Source organism: Pyrus communis, chromosome 7, assembly GCF_041283825.1.
Source record: "Pyrus communis isolate YQ-2024b chromosome 7, ASM4128382v1, whole genome shotgun sequence".
Classification (NCBI taxonomy): domain Eukaryota; kingdom Viridiplantae; phylum Streptophyta; class Magnoliopsida; order Rosales; family Rosaceae; genus Pyrus; species Pyrus communis.
The window spans coordinates 2846687-2862122 of NC_142571.1; the positions used below are offsets into that span (position 1 = coordinate 2846687).

At 37.5% G+C, this 15436-nt stretch overlaps 2 protein-coding genes across 2 annotated transcripts; both read right to left on the minus strand.

Annotated features, from left to right (window-relative positions):
- Window positions 1-1340: 1340 nt before the first annotated feature.
- Window positions 1341-2690, minus strand: LOC137735269 (U-box domain-containing protein 16). The gene has a single exon (XM_068474683.2). The coding sequence runs from the start codon at window positions 2492-2494 to the stop codon at window positions 1469-1471; it is 1026 nt and encodes a 341-aa protein (XP_068330784.2). The 5' UTR covers window positions 2495-2690; the 3' UTR covers window positions 1341-1468.
- Window positions 2691-11834: 9144 nt separating this feature from the next.
- Window positions 11835-14414, minus strand: LOC137734870 (aspartyl protease AED3). The gene is made up of 3 exons (XM_068474179.2): window positions 13881-14414; window positions 13016-13490; window positions 11835-12586 (listed from the first exon to the last, which is right to left on the minus strand). Exons 1-3 carry the CDS (start codon window positions 14349-14351, stop codon window positions 12228-12230), a joined length of 1305 nt encoding a protein of 434 aa, XP_068330280.1. The 5' UTR covers window positions 14352-14414; the 3' UTR covers window positions 11835-12227.
- Window positions 14415-15436: the final 1022 nt, after the last annotated feature.

A 15436-nucleotide genomic window follows, 5' to 3' on the forward strand; every position in this document is an offset into this window, starting at 1 on the left:
AACCATACTCGTAGAAAACAAACACTAATAAAATTCAATTTTCCTACCAACATCTATCTACTATTATTAACAAAATAAACAAAGTAATTGAATAAGATAAAAAAATATCTGTACACACGTGACAAAATGTCTCTTCTTAATGAGAAAAGACAGATTACATATAACGAGCTTTTACATAAAACAACTAAGTTTCTCAGAAGAAAATAAAACAAACATAAAGAAAGCCTAGGAAGAAAGAAATTCTAGAAAAAAGAACGGAGGTAATTTTTACACTTTTTTTAATCTTCTTATATATATTTTTTTAATTGTAATTATCAAATGAATAAATCAACCACCAACAACGAATATTATTTTTAATTATCAAGAAAGGAATGTACGCCTTTATCATTTTCCGAAACAAAATGGCAACTAGGTTAGCAACATGGATTATAAGTCAAAAAGCAACAAATTTTGGTGGCCCAAAAAGCACAAGTTTTGGTGGCCCAAAAGCCTCAACCGATAATTAATTGTGATAAAGATACTCAGCGGCTAATCTTGTAGAGTAATGTTATTCATACCATATTTTTATATCACCTTAGGTAGCATCTGATATGGACAGCCACATCATTTGAAAAATTTACAAAACTCAAGGAAATGAAGGAGAAAGACTCCTCGTATACCACAATCATCATTTAATTAATTAGTTTTTCTTAATTATTAGTTTATTAAATAATGAACTAAATTTAAAAATCTGATTAATTCAAATGATGTGATTGTCCACATCAAATACCACCTAAGATGGTATGAAATGTTGTATAAAAACATGACATGAATAACATTACTCAATCTTTTAAAAGATTTCATCCATATTGGTGGTCAACAAAAGGGGCTTAACTTGTTGATGATAAATTAATTAACACTAAGCCAGAAAGATAACCCATAAAACAACCTAATAAACCACCGAGTGCAAATTATCCAAAGGGAAACCTCTTCCCTGAAGCCTTTCAGCTCAAGACAAACAACAACAACAAAGCCCTATTTCACTAAGTAGAGTCTGCTTTCGTTTAAGATTTATTATGATAAGAATTTGACGTAAGAACGAAATATCTGCTGTCGACCACCTAACGCCCTCTCTTGCCCCTCCTCTTTTATCTGGACTTAAAATCGACAGTGTAAGATAAATTTATCTAGACATAATTCAATTTTAGCTCAAGACAAGAAGAAAAATCTTACAAATTAAGTTCATCTTAGCTTATCTTATCTTAAATTTAACGGCAATAGCTAGTCATAGATCAAAGCAACAATACCAATGCTCTATTTTTGTCGGACAAAAAAATTGATAATTCAACACCACCTGAAGATGTTAATCAATCAGTCAATCATTCCTTCCGTTTTTTAATGAAAAGGTTAATCAATCATTCCTAATTATCATACATTGAACTCGTAAAATCTACAATATCTACATCACTAAAAAAAATTAACACCAAATTTACGAAGTTTGGTTTAGTAGAGAATGAAACCGCGGATCCCTGAAAACGCTGGCAATGGATCCGCTCCCGCCATCAACCACCTTCAGCAGCGCAACTGCCTTGCTCTTCGCTTTTGCGCTGCCACTCTCCGCCACATCAGCAATCCCATCCACCACTCCCAGCCCCTCCTCCCTCACCTCCCTCAGCGCCCTCTCTCCGCCGCACCTGGACAGATTAAGCAGCGCACCCACCGCGTTCTCCTTACTCCTCAAGCTGGACCCGGTCGAGAGATCCAGCAAATCGGCCAAAACCCTGACCCCGGAAACCCTCTGAAACGCTTCCTCGCTCTCCTCGCACCCGGCCACCTGAGCGATCACAGCCGTGGCGTCCTCCACGATCCCCACGCGCCCGTCCTTCACCACCAAAGTAAAAAGCGCGGGAACGGCCCCGAGCTCCACCAGCGCGCCGCGGTTGAGCGCGTAGAGAGCGATCCCGAACAGCGCCTTCAGCGCATCCTTCACCGACCGCGCGGGAGAATTGGGGCTCTTGACGATGTCGATCAGAGAGTAGACGATGTCGCGCTTGGAGCCGATCATGGGGCGGTAGTCGTCGACGACGAGGAGGCTGTGGAGGGTGGCGGCGGAGGACTGAACGGCGAAGGGGGAGGAGGAAGGGGATGCGTGGTGGCGGAGAACGTGGGAGAGAGCGTCGAGGAGGCCGCGGGTGGAGATGAGGGAGTGGCGGCAGGAGATGGAGACGTTTAGGAGGGCGGCAGCGGCGTCGTCTTGGAGGGAAGGGGAGGAGTCGAAGAGGGTTTCGGACAAGTAAGGTATGGCGCCGGATTCGGCGACGAGGGGGCGGCTGTCTGGGTCGAGCTTGGTGATGAGGCGAAGCTCTTTGAGAGCGTCGGCTCGGGTTTGGGAGGAGACGGAGCTGAGCTTGGAGACCAAGGACCGAACCGTACGGACCTTCACTTCCATTTTTGCGATGTCTGATTGTGTTTGGATCTGGAACTCTGGGATTTGGGTCGTGTTTGTTGGGATCATTGCAAGAGGAAAGGGATAAGATTTTGATAGGAGGAATGATATGGGTGCTGGGTGGTTGGTTGTGTTTGAAATGGAAGTGCGTGCGAGTTGACAAGTTACGAACTCGGAATTGGTCAACCTTTCGTGCGTTATGTGCACTTCTCTTTCCTCCCTCTCCCCGCCAAACTTGCATGTCAATTAACAAGAAATAGTGAAAATGCTGGATTGTTGAGCGGTTTGTTTGTGTTTTTAGAAAAAAAATTGTTTTTTGAATTTCAGTTATGTGCTTCTTTAGGAAGTACTTTTAAGTATCTTTCTAGTATTTATATTTTTAAAAAGAATTGATTCTAAAAATATTTTTATTAGAAAAACTTTTAATCATTTTAAAAATGCTTCTAAAAGAGCTATGGTTAGAGTTTTTTTTCCTTCTTAACTCACTGTATTTTGAATTTAAATTCTTTTCTTGTTCCTGTTATAATATATTAGTGTAAACTATCACTTATAATAAATAAATAAAAACTTTCGAAAAAAAAAGTAAAAAGAGTAAATGTGTACGGATGTCGGGTTATTCCCAAGAGGATCCTCGTTGGATTCTCTTTGTGAGGATCCTGGGAATCCTCCAATCACATCTGTTTATCGTATATCGTGTGGTAAAAAGAGTAAATGTGTACGGATGTCGGGTTATTCCCAAGAGGATCCTCGTTGGATTCTCTTTGTGAGGATCCTGGGAATCCTCCAATCACATCTGTTTATCGTATATCGTGTGGTAAAAAATTATTGGAAATTTTTTTATTTAAAATTGAATATAAACAGTACCTAACAAAAACTGACCTTATTATGTACGATGAACGGATGTGCGCCGGATCCTCACTCGGGTTATTTCCTCTTGGTGAACGGTAATGTTCATTTTTAATAAACTATATTTAAAAGTATTTATTGTACACCACATAGTACTATGGTCTAATATTATTTTTCTTCATTTGCAAGTGAAATGTCTTAGGTTTGATTTTCGCCAAAGACGTACTTGAACTATATTATTACTAATTCATTATGAGGCTAAACTCACCTTCTTTTCTTTAGTATAGATAATCAACTAGTTAAAAAAATATATTTTTACTGTACAACAAGCGGATGATGATGCCTGATGGTGGATGTATACTTATGTTTTGAAATATAAGTCTACAGAAAGTGGGGAATTTGCTTTATTATTTTGTTTTTCAAAAGGATGATGATTGATGACCTAACTGCACGTTATATATGATTCGTGTAATGAAGAAAATAATTTAATTCCGCTGGGAATGGTTGGTTCTGACTCCACACTCAGCCTTTGTATGACCCCGTCATTTACGCGAATGATCGGGCGGTTTGAAATAAAAATTATTTGAGAAATATAAATGAATATGTAGATAATACTATCTTATATAAATCCACGTTGAGAATATGTAATTACTAAAAAAGATTAAGAGAGAGAAATTATATTTATTAGAAATAGTATTGTATATTGATTTTATTGATGATGGCAAGGCAACCAACTATTAAAAGTAGGGTGTGGGCCCTAGGGTGTGCAGGTTGACGGCGCTTGAACGAATGGTATCAAACAGAAAAATAGTTTAAAAGATGAAAGGAGGGGGACGAGGATATTTTCAGGATTTTATTTTTTTGGGATTTTAGAGATTTTATATTTTAATTGTTCATTGTATATCGTAATGTTAGTTTTTGTTGAGTATATTTATGTTTAATTTTAAATAAAAAAATTTAAATAATTTTTAACTGCATGATATACAATAAATAATTATAATGTGAGAATCTTTAAGATGCTTACAATTTGAATCCGAATGGAATCAAATTCGAAGGAGAGGAGGCTTGAAGTTGGTGTGGCAGTGGCAACAAAAGTCAATCAGTCTCATGGAAATGTAAGACTTTTGTCAATGGCGGTGACACGAGTCTTACGTCAGCCTTTGATACTATCTACTTTATCATATGATTTTATATTCATCAATGTTGTAATGCCCAAAAAAATATGAAGTGGGCCAACATAGTTAAAAGGATTAGACATAGACCAAAGTTGGGGTGAGGGGGTTTCTGTCTCTTTGGAGAGAGCCTGCTTTCTCTTTGGGCCTAAAGAAAAAGGAACTTCGTGGGTTGAATTCTAATAAGGGGAAGGGAAGTTCGGTTAAATCACATAATGGGTAACTTAGTTTGATATCGAATTCGTCATCTATGAGATTTGAACTTAAGACCTCTCACTTCTAAGCGAAACCAAAAGGCCTGGCCTCCCGAGGAAATATTTGTGAGCACCTATCTTGAGCTCTATGCAGTGGCAGATCTAGGATTTTAAACTCGGGGGGTCCCAATAATAAAGGTTAAAAAATTTATAGACAAAAATAACATTGAAAAGTTAATATAATTATAATTATATCTCGATCTGTGAGAATTGAAACAAGTGGAGGTATGATATTGGAGTAATATAATTATAATATGGGATTGGGTGGGATTAGAAATTTAGGGTTTTGGGTGAATATAAGAAAGATGGGGGGATTAGGGGGAAAAGCAGTGGAACGGGGAAAGGAGAAGCGAAAGGGATTCCTGGGACGGGAAAGATGGCCCATGTAGGGCTAGACTTTCAAAAAGATTATGGAATCATGTTGCAAACGGTGGACCAATTGCAAACGTGTGTCTCATTGGTTTAAAAAAAAATAACAAATTGGCCAAAACACTGCGTTTTGGACCAATTTTTTTAAATGCCCTCTTTTCTTTCTTCTCTCTTGTTGTCTTCTTCTCTGTTGCAAGGTGCAACCTGCTGCTGCTGCAGCACAGACAGTCTGCACTGGCCTCGTGTTCGAGTATGAGGGGTCCTCCAGAAAATTTCTAGCAGCATTTTAGGATCGCCGAGGAGTCCTGTGACCTCCCAAGTCCCTCTGTAGATCCGTCTCTGGCTCTATGTAAGGGAGAGAGGAAGACCTAGAGTGGTAAGTTTCATGCAACCCTAAACCCTAATATTTTCTCTACGTAATTCCTTTCTATCCAAACAACAAAGGAATCAGATTACACCGATACCCTTTGATTCTTGCTTATTTCCATGTTTAGAAGGAGTTTTTAAACCCTAGACATATAAGGTGCAAAATCCCGTCCCCGGATTTCACTATTTAAAATTACGTATTTCATATTCTTAGTTTCGACGCATTTATAATTACAGCATATAGTTTTTTTTTTCTTTCCGATAAGTAAAAGGACGAAAACACCCTTAATGAACTAAACGGAATTTTTTAGGAGGTATTAAATTCCTATATGTTTTGTCACTTTTATTTATATATTTGGATAGAGCTCAACCTCACGAGTGCGTAGGTGAAAATCGTTTGTGAAAGAAGTTTTAACGAATGAGAAATTAGCGGTTAAATGCAGGGGTAAAATAGTAATTAACCACTAATATGGAAGGCTCTAAATTTGCTAGAGCAGCAATTTGGGTGTGATGTGTATGACTGAGATGGGAAGAAGAGAAGAGAAATGAGGGAAAGGATGGGAGAAACTGGCCAATCAGAAATGAGAGAAATTAGGGAAAGGAGGGGAGGGAGGAATTAGATAACCCGGACCCCCTATTCGACCCGCCGACCCAACCCAACCGCATCTCCTTATTTCGGCCACCATTGACGACGAGATCGATGCCATATTGATCCTCACTTCGAACCCAGTCGTTCCCTATTCCATTTTCACTCAAACTCGACAAGGATTGGCTTCATTTTCTCGAAGAATGACGTCGGTGGCACCAAGAGGTCTATGGCTACGATCCGCCATTCTTGAAAGTATTACAGTCAATTACCACCATCAATCAACTTCTTTCAACCCTAGGAACAATGCCCATAGGTTGGTTGAGGCATCATAGCTTGTTTTGGAGTCGAATCAAGAACACCCATTTCTAGGGTTTCGACGGATCGAGGGAAATTTCAGGTATTTTCCGGCTGAATTGGACTTCACCAGGTATAAAAGTTCTTCCCCTTGTTGTGTTCTATAATTCTGTAAAATTTGGTAATTTTTGGAGTTTGTCGGAAAATTGGGTTTCAGTTCGCTGAAAACCGACGCGTGGCTAATGGGCCGACGATGCATTTTTAAGTTAAATTAGATGTCTTGATTTTAGATTTGATATCCGTTTGATGTGATTTGATTGTTTGAACCTAGTTTCATTATGGTATGCCACTTGATCAGTATAAGAATCGACGATCTGACCATTGGATCGACACCAAACTTTAATACATTATAGTACGTAATATTTTAGGACATTAGGAATTGACAAATCGAGAATCCGACATACGAATCTTGATGAATTGAATTACTGAGGTTGACTTTGATCCAAATGTTTGTAACCGTCCTTAAGTTCTAAAATTAGTATTACTAGAGACTAAGTGAGGCTTTGCGGGCCTATCTTAGTGAGTGACTTTAATATATGTGATATTGTTATTACCCTGATTTCATATTTAGTATTTGATGTGTATTTAAACTAACCTAAATAATAGACTAATCTAAACCAAATTAAACTCTCAAGCGCACGAATCAATTGTAGTAATATATGCAAATACGAGGTCGATCCCACATGGATTGCTTTAACACCAATTTAACCAATTAATCATGCTAGACTTAAATAAACAAACAAAGGATATATTGAATTGAATAATTGATTAAAACTATAATTAACAAGAAAAAGAAAAGACAATTAATTAAAATAAACACACGACTCAAGAAGAAATTGAGAAACAATGGAAGTCTAAGGTTATGAATCCACCAATAACAATCCTATTTACTTTTCCTAGAGCCAATTACTATCCAATTACCATGCCAATGTTAAAGGTTGTTCTTTCTAAGGTATGGATTAATCCATGGTCAGGCATCAACTCTTGTATCTCTACATGATAATTATATCCTATTGGTTAGGATAAAAACCCATTAAGTGTAGAAGAATCATGTCAACCAAGTAGGACTATTGGTCATCCTCACTAGTTTGTCTACTCTTCTTAATCTTAGTTCCAATGAACCTAATTGATTGGTCATCCTCATAGATTTATCTAAATCTCTAGATGAAAAATTCCTAAAGGTGATCAATCATTAGAAATCCGAATCTAGAATAAAATATCCACAAAGATTAAGAATCTAACATGGCATATAATCGGATAATAATCAACAAAGTACTTCGCAAATATTCATGTCATGGCTTCATCATAAACCTTAGAAAATAACTTAGTTACACATAGAAATAAAAATAAAAGAAAGATAGAACCCGAAGTCCACGGCAAAGCACATCCCTAAGCTCTTCTTCACTAGTTGCGGAGATGGTGAATGGTAGTATGATGTGGGCGATATGGGTTATGCGGGCGTGGATGGATGGATATATTAGAGAGAGCTTAGGGACCTTATTTATACTAGAAAACCCTCAAAAGTCTAGGAGAAACTCTCCTTAAATAAAACAAACTCCTAAACAGTTAATGACACAAACTAGGGAAGAATCCTTCTTGGCTTGGGAAACCCGTCATCTGCAGGGCCGGCCCTATCCCAGGGCTAGCAAGGCGACCGTCCGGGGCCTCAAAAACTCGAGGGGCACCAAAAATTGATAGGGATGTATTTCCATAAGCCTATAAATTTTGAAACCTTGGTTTAATCAACAAGAACTTTAGGCAGCAGCGGTGGTGTTACGCGTCTTGCTCAATAGGACGGTGTCGTGTTCAAAACCTGATGTGTTCAGTATTTTTTCCAATTTTTTACGATATTCTGTTTAGGATCAGTGCAAGGCACCTTATCCTTTCCCTTTCATGCCTTTCCCCTCACCATTTAACATCGGGATGTAATTTGCACAACAAACTAAACAGCTAACTTAATGCCAAGAATTCATTAAAATACAAATAATTAATAAAACAATAAATTAGAAATATGGTGCCCAACACCTATTAATGTTCTTCCTCAACCCTTTTGTCGTCTCTTTTAACTTCCATGAGCAAAAGCCATGCCTCTCAAATTCTCTTATTTTATTTATAAAGAAATATAATTCTTGAAAAAATAATTTTACAGTAACAATCACATATGGTTGTAGGTCAGAGAAAATTGCAAAGGTATAGGGAGGAAGAGGTAGAATTGGAGAAGGATTTTGATAACAAATTTATCTAGCTAACGAATTTCAGAAAAAATTACGAAAAAAATTTCATTAGTTCTACAAGATTTACGGGTTAAAATGTGAATGATGAGAGGTTCCATGTCGAGAGGCATAGCTGCTGCGACCCGTGGAGGAAGTGAAAGAGATAAAAGTTAAAGTTTGAGGAAGAACAAAGATAGGTGATGAGACTCAGAATTCTAATTATTTTTAATTCTCTCATCCATTGCTTATACATTTCAATTAAAAACTCAAAAATATGATATACTGTTGTAGTCGCATATTGACAAAGTAGGTAAATAAGAAAAAAACACCTCACAGTTTTATATAAAAGCACTCCAAAATTTCAAGGGGAAACATCTACTTGTAAGCCTAGGTTTTGGTTCTCTTCTCTCAAACCAAATGTTGTGTCACCAATAGAAATAAACACGTTAATCAACTCTTAAATAATAATTCAATCATCAACTTCCATGTCATTTAGTTTACCATATTTTGTCTACAAATTTAGTATTCTTAACATTACCCTTTCTAAATTATTAAATTTGGTGTGCTTTTCTAAGTGTTATTTTATCGAAGTTTTACCTATGAAAATAAATAATTTTTATTATATGGAGTTAGGGCATATTTTTTGATGTCGCCCTGGGCCTCAAAAATCTCAAGACCGGCCCTGGTCATCTATCTTGCAGGCCAGTTTTGGGGTTGATTTATCTTCTGGAAAATTCTGTAAAAATATGGAAATATAGCTTTATCTCTTATCTTTCCAGGCATTTATTGCACGTCACTAGGAAAAATTGGGAAAGCCTTCAAATCTTCATTCTCCTACAACTGTGCAATTCTGACATGAAAACAACTTCTACGGGATTCATTTGTGAAACTAGAATGAATGGCTCCATGAAAAATTATGACATTCGGACACAACGATCTTCAGCCTCTTAGCTTCCTTCACCAATTAGCCTTGCATCAAAACTCCTCCGGAAAGTCGAATTATCACCAAAAACGTCCTAAGTGCACAGAATGGCTGAAACTAAGAAAATGAAAGTAATAAGGCTCTTTTATAATCAATTCCTTAACAAAACATAGGGATAATTAATATGAAAATATGATAAATAATGTACCTATCAGTATCCTTTGTGGATATGACTTGGTTTTATAAATGTGATTTTTATTAAAATGTTATTTTTAATAATTAGCCATCGATCTATTATTATGAAATGTGATTTGACTTGTGCATAAGGAATATTTGTGAAATTCATGTTGGATTGTTTGTTAAATGTGAAGGCTAGCAGTGGACCATTAACCCATTGTCATGGGGATTCGTTGCTTCGATATCATTTCATTTCTTGCTTCGTTGGTCCATTCTAAATTTAGTACTTGTGCTTGTTTCATTTCGTTGAGCTTTCATGAATTTAGTAACTTGATTCATGTCTTGTTTCTTCAAGCCGTTGTTATGTTTCTTGGACTTCCGGTCAATTCTGTTGAGTGGTCAGGTGCTGGGTTCCGCTGGGGTTCCATTGAATGGTTCGGTTTCCTGCTCCATTTGGATTCCGTTGAGTGGTCTAGAATCGTATAATGCTTTGGATTTCGTTGAGTGGTCCGATATCCATTGTTCTCCATGATTTCGTTGAGTGGTCCAAAATTGTATCCATTCGGATTCCATTGAGAGGTCCGGAATCCCTTCTACTCCATGACTTCATTGAGTGGTTCAGAATTCTGCTTAGTATTTTGGTTCCGTTGAGTGGTCCGTAACCCGATGTTGTTGGATTTCGTTGAGTGGTCCGAAATCACATCCTTGACTTTGTTGATTTGTTGGATTTGGTCTAAATTGAGAAAGCTTTAGAGATGTAGGTTTCGACCAAACTGTATCGCTCTAGTCCTGCATTTTGGTGTATTGTATGAGTTATTAATTGACATGATTGTGCATTGGTGTTGGAAAGCATATGTGTGTGTGAATGGCAAGATGACAACTCTTGTTTGGCTTATGGTTGATGTGTAGTGTGGTACTGTATGTTTTCTACTAGGAAGTGTTTTAGGAAAAGTTCAGAGTTTAACAAATGGTGAACTACGGATGACTTGATCCCGTCGAAGAGTACGTAGGTAGTCTAACAAAGAGGTTAGATGCAACCATAGAGTAAACAAAAAATTACTACACAATTCGAATCTTGAGTTGTGCTTTGTTCATATCCCGGAGGTGGGGTATGTTAGATATATTGGTACTTGGTGATGTCATGTGTTGATCCTGGACGTATGTCGGAATCGGGCCTTGACATAAGGAGGTTAGGTTAAAACCCTAAACCACTTGGTATCCTTATCCTAAAACTATACCACCTCATAAAAACCGTTGTTTGTTAACCGCTACTAGTTTTTGTCACTAAAAAAAATCATTAGCTCAATGGTCAAATAGTGATTGTATTAAATACATGCAAGTATTGTAATCAGTCTCGACTTAATTGCCTAGCTCATTTGTGGATCCAACTCCATTTTATGCTTGACTCGACTCAAGTCATTTTAGAAACACATTTGAACTCAATTTTGGTTTAACTTAATGTAAAGAGAAAATTGGTTGACCAAATATAAGTAATTTAATGAATGGAAAACTAATGAATACAAATAAGTAAGTTAGAATTTGTTAAACCAATATAATATTTGGATTCAATTTTGTTAACATCTTTATTTTAATTATAATATAAAAACGTCTAACTTTTATGAGCCGAACTTTACCGAAAGGAGTCGAGCTTGAAGCCTTGAACCAAATTGAAGACCGAGAGCAACTCACAAGTTTTATGAGCCCAGTATTGAAAAGCTCAAACTCGTTTTTATTTATTTATTTTTGTTTAAAAAAACATTATGGGGTTGGATTGAAATTGCTTTTAAAATGACTAATAACGTTTTTAGAAAAAAATATTTTAAGGTTTCAGAAGTACTTGAAATGTTTGCTACAACAAGCATCAATTATGTGTTGGTTGCTGGAAATACTTTTAAGTGTTTTTTCAAAATTCACTTACATTTTTATTGAGGATGATTTCAAAAACATTTTCACCAAAAACACTTTCGATCATTTTAAAAGAATTTGTAAATGAACCATAATATTTTGTTTAAGCTCAACTTGTATGTTTTCTGAGCCGAACACAAATCATACTGGAATTGTGACATACGTAAATCCTCATATATGTAACATATAATAAGTCTTATGTTTTGCATGTGTGTAAAGCAATCAAATCTCACACAGTACTATATCTTCAAAGGATGACGGATAATTTTATTGAATTAAAAACCTTGGAAATGGACAGGGTTCTTGCTGCAAGCCTCTTGCAAAAATAACCCGTGACACTGTGCTGATACCTATCTAAACCAATCCAACCAGAGAAAAAGACACAAAGCTAGAGCTTGAGATTGAGATCCCTTTCTCGTGACATTTGTCGGTGTAACCCTACAAAAACACTTAAATTTTGGACCTTTCCTATCAATATCCCACTTTTGTGTCCTTGACTTCCAACAATAACTTTGATACAAAGGCCAAAATAACCCCACAAAGAAGAAAAAAACCAAACTAAAAATAGTACTACGTTTACAGTAGTTGGCCACAGATAGTCGTGGGAGTTGGGGGGAAGGGCAACAAAAGATTGACTAAGTGCAGGCCTCACGGGCCACACCAAGCCTTGAGTTTGGCACATCAATGAGCACTCTGTGGTTCTGTTGCTGCATATTGGCAATGACATTTAGCACCGAGTTCAAGTTGTCTGGTGAGGCTGCCATGGCTAGACATGTGATGCTACCAGCTGTGCTGTGGATTACAATGTTGTCCTGTGGCAGTGTCACGTTCATGCCAGAGAACATGAACGTTATCGTAGGCACGACAAAGGGGACTGAGTAGCATGTGTCGAACCCGCCTAGGGATGTCACCGGTATTTTTGGGCCCACTCGCCTTCGGAACTCGTTTCGGACGGCAAGGTAGGCCGGTTGCACTAATCGAGTGAACACGGTTCCTGATTAACGCAAAACACGAAAATGTTATTTGTAATGATTGTGAGACATATACTTACGAGCATCACCTGAGGTCAAAACTAATTGTGAAAATTTTACTATTCTTTGTTGTATTCTATACATCAAGAATTTTTTTTGTCATTAATCTTGATCATTAGATCCTAAATCAAGAATTTAGTGGCCTAAAAACCCTTATGTGTAGAATACCCTGAAGATAAATCCCAAACCTAGTTTAAGTCCAAGAGGGGTCCTCTAGTCAAATCATGGCATGTGGGCTAGTCACATGATCACAGACAATGTACATTTAAAGTCAGCTTTGTGACTAGACCCTAAATCAGCAAGGATCCAAAATACCATTCATTACCAAAATTCTTTTAGTTAAGATAATAATTATTTTTTTAATTGAAAAAATAGTTGTTTGGCAATGTTACCTGAATCAAAGATGGTCCCTGAACCAGTGGTGGGATTGAATGCCAAAGCAGCAGGAGGGATATCAACAATTCTCCTGCCAACCCTAATTGCATTTAAGTTCACATAATAGAGTGATGATCTTCTAGGGTTCTTGAGCAGTGGGGTGTACTTGATCCTCTTGGGCTGCCCAACAGGGCCAAGTCTCAATGACCCAGAAAAGTTTGGGGACTTGAAGCTGGGGAGGCAGTATGAGAATGTGGATTGATAGAGGTTTTGGGTTTGGGATAGAAGTGACAATGGTCCCCGGCCAAGCCCCAGAAGACCCTGTGGCGGAACGGAGCTGCCGGTGGCCTTCTGGATGCAACCGAATGTGTAGCCGGGGACGGAGTCGGTGGCTAGAGTGAAGGTTTCTTGTGAGAGGTTAGCTGCTATGCTGGAGCTACCGTAAGTCATGTTGAAACCGCAGGAGCTGCCAAAGCAAGTGGGGTTGGGGACCTGAAGAGTAATCACATGCACAATGTTAGTGTATCATTTTGTCCCATTTTAGTAAAGCACGAATTATTAACCTATTAAAATAGAGAGTGCATAAAAGAGGATCTACTTTAAGAGATCTCATTCACTATTAAACCATGTTAGGGACTTTTTAGCATATTTAAAATGGTTACGAGATATGCTTAGCTGGATAATCACACACGTATTCGATTTGTTTAAACGGTCACTTACTTTTTAAACAAATTTACACGTAATCAATGATCTAGATTTACAATTTGCTAGACAACATAACAGGCAAAATTGGTTTAAATACAGTGAAAAGATGACAAAAGTTGGGAATTTCATTTTTTTTTTCTTTATTTCTGAAGTTTATATGAAATTAATTATGAGTACCTGCTTGCACTGAGCAGCTTGGCAGCCAAGGTTCTTGTAGGTTGTGGATTTGGCAGAGTTAAACACACTGGAGGAGCAGCCAACGCAGCCATTGCATGGAACCCAAGCAGCATCGCTGCTAGTGTCAACAGCCATGAGCAAAGTCTGAGGTGGTGTGCCGATCTTAGCCTTCACAATGTAAGTGGGGCTCTGAATGATCTGCCGGCCAGAGGCGATCGGAACAACCGATTTTTTGGCGACGAGGCTGGACAGGAACTGAAGCCTGGCCTGGTCCTTGGCCTGCATTTGGAGGACACTTTCCTCCCATGACATTGGTTTGGAGGGTCTGAAGGGAGAGCATGGGCTGTAGACATGGAAGATTTGGAGGGTTGAGCCTTGCTCCTTGGTCTCACTACATTGAGGGTTGTTGAGGCCATGGACTAAGGAGAGGAAGAGGAGGGATAGTGACAAGACATGAGAGAGGGTGGCCATGGCTGAGAGTATAAATGTCTGATGATTAAGTCTGTAGGGGAGTATGTGTTTATATATAGTTTGGCAGTCAAATTTATGTGGCCTTTTGTTTTTCCCCTTTTAAAAGGGAATTGTTATTGACATTCCAAAATTCTCAATCTACACTCCAAATTTTCTATATTTAGAAAGAAAAATACACTTGTGAGGAGTGTAGAATGAGATTTTTGGAGTGTCAATAACACTTCCCTTTTAAAATTGTATTTTATTTTAGCATCGACTAAATTTTACACCCTACAAGTTTAAGATGATTTTCAAAATGTCACTTAATACTAACAGTCTAGTGGTATTCCTTTTATTTGTAAGTTAAATGTCTTAGATTTGAATCTCGAAAATGATAAGTTCACAACCAATTTATTCTTTCAATTCTTTAGTGTAAATATACCATTTTAGCTTTAAAATAAAAAAGATGGTTTTAAAATAGGCTATGAGGTTTTATTTTCTCGGTTGCATTCTAAGGTTTTGAAGTTGTATGGTTTCTTTTGAATGTCCAATCCATTATTATTGATGAGTTTTGTTGTCAATGTGGTACAAATGTGACTTATACATTAGACCACATAAGGGTCTCACACTCATTACGTCATCAATTAAATGAATGATTAAACAATTAATCCAACCAAATACATAAATTGATACAACTTCAATACCTTATGGTGTTAACAAAAAGAAATATAGTTAATCTTTTACGATATTTTATTGGTAAGGTATGTCGAAGAGAGAGAGAGAGAGATGTAGGATGAGGGAAATGGGAGATCCGTCATGGTATGTCTAGTGGATGGCATACAATATATTGTAGACTTGTGTTAGTGGAGTAGTTTTGGTATAACAGACTGTACTCCATTTTGTTTTGTAGGCCGACAGCCTTATGCCTTTGGCGATGTCCAATCTTTTACTCTGCTGAGTCGCACTAATTTTATGACCACTTGCTTAATTAGAGATCTAGAGAATGGAGAGATTAAAAATTTATGAGTAATGACATGTCTTTATTACGCTTGAAAATATGTTAAGCTTCGAGCATCTGATGGAGAAATTTTTTATTTGTGCCTAGA